The sequence below is a fragment of the Lutjanus erythropterus genome, chromosome 16 (genome assembly GCF_056507025.1).
Source record: "Lutjanus erythropterus isolate fLutEry1 chromosome 16, fLutEry1.hap2, whole genome shotgun sequence".
NCBI lineage: Eukaryota > Metazoa > Chordata > Actinopteri > Lutjaniformes > Lutjanidae > Lutjanus > Lutjanus erythropterus.
In genome coordinates this window covers 15269212-15275493 of record NC_139332.1, presented here as the reverse complement: position 1 = coordinate 15275493, position 6282 = coordinate 15269212, and the positions used below count along the sequence as shown (strand labels likewise).

The window sequence follows — 6282 nt, the reverse complement described above, 5'->3', positions numbered from 1 at the left end:
AGTAAAGGTAAAAGTTCTGTGGTAAAATGTCCCCTGTAACTGATGATTTTGATATTTAATTGTTAATACTAACGCATCAATGTGTAAGTAGCATTTTACTGGTATAGCTGATTGAGGAGGTGCTAGCAACCAAGTGTTGGGGCCCCGTCACAGGGTCAAATCTGAGGGATCGTGAGATGATTAATGGGAGAGAACAAGAAGACAAAACTAAGTTCTGACACACAAATCTGTTTTCAGCTTTTGGTCAACTGAAACATGACAGAAACATTTTTTTGTTAGCTTGTCATGTGTGTTGTATGTAAAATATAAATCTGAAAAGTAAATAGTAGTATTACTTGTATTTTTTATTCAGTCATCATTCACAACTAATAAATATAAACTGTAGATATTATACAATATAATAGACAGTAAATATAAATAATTTATAAATTAACATAGTCTAAGTATTACAGTGACTAAAAAGGCACAGCCAGAGGCAAGATGCTTCTGTCCTACATTCTTATCACTTTAAATAACTCATAACAATGTAGTGCATTAAGAAGTACAATATTTGCCTCTGAAATGTAATGGAGTAGAAATGGAAATACTCAAGTCAAGTACATGCACCTACATTAAAAAGACAAAAAACACCCATTACTGTTTATGTTTGAAGCCTTGTCAACAGCAGCACACCATGAGGTTATATTTTAAATGAGCAAGGGTGAGTGAGACAAAGGCTCATTTCTGATTTCTTGCTAATCAAATATTAATTTAAAATATTGCAAGACATATGTTTACATACTTGATAATAACAGGCTTTAAGAGGCTGAAATAATGACTTGCTCTAGTTCAGGCTGTCAAGCTGTCAGGCTTCATGTCAAATAGCCTCTTATCTAAACTCTGACCACAAGACTTGACCTTTGAGGACTTAACTTGACTCCACTTGGAGATGAGAGAGGCACTAAAGAGAGAGGAGATGGAGGAGGGGGTGGTGCTAAAATGCAGGCAAATAATTCATTTTGATTGATGTTCATAAAATTGTTATTTTTCAGGATTAAAATAGACAAAGTATCTGCACTGCAGTAGTTACAACCTAGTTACAACCACTGAGGATTAATCATAGATAGATAGATAGATAGATAGATAGATAGATAGATAGATAGATAGATAGATAGATAGATAGATAGATAGATAGATAGATGCTTTGTTTTTTCATAGCCGTTTCTTGTGCCCCCTGACTGACACCCTCCACCTCCATCTAGACGCTGCCACCATCCCTCCGTCTGTTTACCCATATCCAATCAATGCGTGTCGTCAGCAGGGGGGGGACCATCATGACGACGGGCCTATTAAGAATGACAGCTCTACAGGAGAAAGAGAGAGAGAGAGAGGGTAAATGGTGATCCCTCCCAGAGCTCCCTCTGCGCACTCTGGAGCGCTCTTCTCTCAGGGTCAGACCGGATTGCATCCCCTTCTTTTTTCTAGAAGCCTCTCCTTCTCCTCCTTGGGACTCAATCCCCCCACCCACCCTCCACCATCACTACACACGCACACCCCTCCAACCTGAAAAATCATCGCCTTGGTTTTGACGGCTCGCACTCTCCCGCGAAGTCTTGGTTTTTTAAGTCGTGCCTGTGATGGAAAACAGAGAGGAGATGGTGATGCTGGCGGAGGGAGGTCAGCTTGGCAAGAGCGGCTCCAATTTGACGGAAGCCATCGGGAGCCCCGTGCGAGAAGCGCTGGGGAAGCCGGGCCACAGGAGCTGTCTGAGCCCCGACGCTGCGCCGTACTCCCGGGACAGGACGGAGGTGGTGGAGGAAAGCGCACGAAGGAATTTGTGCGCCGATATGAGGCCGGTTGGTACGTCTTCCTCGGGAGAGAGGCACCGGAGTGATCATCACCACAAAGACGGCAGCAGCTCAGACACCGAGTCGGACTTCTACGAGGAAATTGATGTCAGCTGCACGCCTGAAAGCATGGACTACCACACAGCTAAAGGTAGGTTTTGAGAGGGAGCTGCATGCCACTGCGGGTTTTCTGTCACTGCATGGTGAAGTTGATTCAATGCCAGCGTAGATTATGCCAGTCAGAAATGTCAACATACACCCAGACTTTAACAAAAATTGATTTAATCAGAATAAAAAATACAGTTTAGCATCAATAACAGAAAAATGCAGTAATGCAAAGTGCAGCCCGCGCTGCACAGCTGTTCTGTCAAGTGACCAGTGTGGCTGGAAACACGCTGAGGTGACACCCACAATCTAACCAGGCATTTTCCCCTCTGAGTTTGAGTCAGTCGTACAGCAAATCAGCCTATAGCCTATATGTATATTTAGTGCTGCATGAGTAAAATGCCGGATTTTATGTAAACCACAAGCAAAAATGTAAAGAGAAGGCCACTAAACATGAGGACTGGCGTGTATTTCCTATACACCCCGATATGAATAATTTGTTGTTGCGTTTCAAAACATTGGTATATTGATTTTAGGCTGCAAAATTTACATCTGACCGGATTGCATCTGGACCACAAATGAAAATTAGCCTTTTGGCCAGTTCTGGCATATTTACAGCAATGTTTACTCATATGCAATGTCCTTGAGAAATGAATAAAGAATAAAATAAAATAAATCAAATGGATAGCAAGAAGACAAACGAATGACAACAATACATCTTCATTATTCATATTTTAGCCAACTAAAATTATGATTCAATATATCAATATGGGCTACTCTGGAAAATAATATGAGCAATAAGAATATATTAGTAGATATTACTTAAAACTCTATGTGAGGCTACATGTCAGGAAGGGCCTTAAATAATCAAAATGAAACAATGCATCTAAAATAATTAAATTATCACCTGCTCTTGGGAAAATATTGAAACGAATGAAAAAATATGAAACATTTTAATTTGGTTTTGTTCAATTTAAATTATTCTGCTCTTAAACTGTATGTCTTTTATATCTGATTAATCATTCTGCACACTCATTCAGGTCGAAATGTGGATTCACCGGGACACCCTGCTGAGACTGGAGCTGACCCGGTCACGAGTGTCCCGGGTCAGGGCTCTCTGTCCTATTCAGCCGACCAGATTCGTCGGTACCGGACAGCGTTCACCCGGGAGCAGATCGCACGACTGGAGAAAGAGTTTTACCGGGAGAACTATGTGTCCAGGCCGCGGAGATGCGAACTGGCGGCCGCCCTGAATCTACCTGAGACCACAATCAAGGTGAGAAAGAAAGGAGCAGAGCTGAATCAGGCCTCCAGCTGCTGAATACAAGCTCACAGTTTGAGAGCTTGCATTTAAACTAGTCTGTGAAAATAGAGTACTGATTCTGAAAGGTCATTTTATATATAGCCTACAGCTACTTTTGCAAAAGTACACCACATAAAGAAAGACAAAGACCAAGAATAACCCAAACTAAATGAAGACATGGGCTAATACCCTGCAGACTAACCATTCACTGCTTTTTAAGACATAACATGCAACATCTTCCTCAAAAAACAAAACTAACAAACAAAAAACAATGTACAAACAATGTAATCTCTTTCAACCATCACTTCTGACCCACTAGATGTGTGTGGCAGTGCCTGTAACTGCAGAGACCCTGCACTCTGCCTGTATTTCCTTATTTTCTCATTATTTTGCTGTGCTTCAGGGCTTCACCAAAACGTTGGTATGTGACGTCCTGGGAATCAGACTCAACAGTTAAGAACAACAACATCCTATTGATTCTACTTTGAAATGACTACTTCCAAAAGGTCTTTTGATTTAAAAAACACAGGGGAAAAACATAGTAGTGGGGCTGCAACTAATGATTATTTTCATTATCAATTAATCTGGTGATAATTTTCTCAATGAATCGATTAGTTGTTTGGTTCATAAAATGCCAGAAAATTGTGAAAATGTTGATGAATGTTTTCCAAAGCACAAAATGATGACCTCAAATGTATTTTCATAATTGAGAAGCTGAAATCAAATAGTTTGGATGTTTTTATTTAAAAAGAAAATGACTAAAAGCAACTAATCAATTGTCACAATAGTTGACAATTAATTTAACAGTTCACAACTAACTGATTAATCAACTAATCATTGCAGCTTAATAAAATTCAATGACCAAGAATTGCTCCTAACCAAATATACAGAAAGGCCAATAGCCTGCAGCCTAGCATTTAGGGGCAGATGATTTTTTTCCGATTTTTTTTAACAATTATTTTTCTTTCTTTTTTTTTGTTCAAATTTTTCAGTTGGCACTAGAACAGCAGTGAAATTCAATATAATCCCCAGACAAAATCAAATGCAAAAATTCGCTGTAACCCAAATTCATATTCGTGCGTAAAAGAGACTGTACGGGCTACAGTACATATCTGCTTGTGTTATTGTGTTTTGTCTCTAAGCCAGTGGGTGGTTGTGGTTAATATTTGACCTGGTGTGTCTCTGTCCCAGGTGTGGTTTCAGAACCGCAGGATGAAAGACAAACGCCAGCGTCTCGCCATGACGTGGCCTCACCCCGCCGACCCGGCCTTCTACACCTACATGATGAGCCACGCTGCGGCCACGGGGAACCTGCCCTACCCCTTCCCCTCCCACCTGCCGCTACCTTACTACTCCCACCTGGGCGTCGGAGCAGGTTCGGCTCCGGCCGCCACCCCTTTCTCCAACCCCCTGCGCTCTCTCGACAGCTTCAGGATGCTGTCACACCCCTATCAGAGGCCGGAGCTCCTGTGCGCCTTCAGACACCCCTCCCTGTACCCGGGCCCGACCCACGGCCTCGGTCCCGGTGGGAGCCCCTGCTCCTGCCTGGCCTGTCACTCCAGTCAATCCAACGGTCTCTCCACCAGGCCCTCCGCCTCGGACTTCACTTGCTCCCCAACCAGCAGGACTGACGCTTTTGTCACTTTTACACCATCAGTTCTCAGCAAATCCTCATCTGTGACATTAGACCAGAGGGAAGAAGTGCCTCTGACCAGATAAAACTAAACTCTTCTTCTGTATAAGCCTTTACCATAAGCTTTTTAACCTAACATATTATATGATCAGGACTGAAACAGCATGAAGAGGTAAGCAGTGAAAGCAGCTTCAACTTGGGCCAAGATAATTAGCCAGATCTTCAGCTATGTGACGCACAATGGAAAAATAATAATCCCATCGCACAGGCAGGACAGTGGGCTGAAATATGACGACATGGACACAAAAGCAGATTTGATTTTTAGAAGATTAATTTGAAGTGTGTGAGAAAGAGGAGGGGAGTACGGGATGGATGATGGCGTTAAGGTTTTTATCATTACTTGTCGTCTGTTTAGGCGTCCAAATCGACCTACATGTATTGGTAGTTACGCGAGAATGATGCTTTCCATCTTTCTTTTTTAACAAGGGGATTTGTTAACAGACTGCGGCCGCCGTCTCATTAGAAAGCGGCTCTCCACACCGGGGCCCTCCCTCCCTCCCTCCACGGCGGCGGCCCGGGCCGAAATGTGCAGATGCTGGTTAAAAAAAAAAAAAAATTAGTAAGTGATGTATATGTACGACCCGGTGAATTTTGAGTGTTGAATTAATGATAATACCAGGAAGGGATCGTTACTGCCAAAAGGTAACAAGGCGCCAGGGGAACGGATTACTACAGCAGCCCGCACGGTTTGAGGAGGAGGGGGGAAGAGAAGAAGAAGAAGAGGATGGAGAGACAGAGGGGGGACAATCACAGTGGAAAAAAATAAAAAAAAAGAAAAGTAGACATTTTTACACTATATTAGTTTTCTTCATTTATGAGAGCCAGTTCCTAAATCTGATGAAAATGTGATTAATATATGCCTATAGGCCACTTTTAAAATATTTTTTCTTGCTTTGCACTGCTGCAGTGGCACCAGTTTAAGTGGGGTTTTGTGGAGAACATGGACTACCAAGTGACTTTTTATTATTATTTTTGTTTATTTTATTTGTTTTTGGCTGGGTTGTCCTCAACGTCTAATTTGCAATAAACACTGTCAAAGAATCAATGGAGCAATGGAGTGTGTGTCTTCTAAACACCTTTAAGATGTATTTAAAGCTACTAGGGACACTAATATTGAGTTCATTTTGGAGGTCAAAACCACAACACCAAAAATAAAAAAATCCTCCTGCTTCTTTTTAAGTGACCAAGATACTCCTGACAGTAACTTTGCCCGTGAAATATAAACACAGACCCCTTATGTCCAATTTCAAGGAAAATGCGACCCAGTGGCAGTCTTAAAGAACAACGACACAGAAACACCGAATCATCTCCCTAATGGTTTCGTTTCCTTATATAGTTCATATAGAGTCACCAGT

General features: G+C 41.8%; 1 protein-coding gene across 1 annotated transcript; it reads left to right on the top strand.

The window, feature by feature from the left end:
- Positions 1-682: 682 nt before the first annotated feature.
- evx1 (even-skipped homeobox 1) lies at positions 683-5976 on the top strand. The gene is made up of 3 exons (XM_084738894.1): positions 683-1977; positions 2972-3207; positions 4426-5976. Exons 1-3 carry the CDS (start codon positions 1617-1619, stop codon positions 4951-4953), a joined length of 1125 nt encoding a protein of 374 aa, XP_084595020.1. The 5' UTR covers positions 683-1616; the 3' UTR covers positions 4954-5976.
- Positions 5977-6282: the final 306 nt, after the last annotated feature.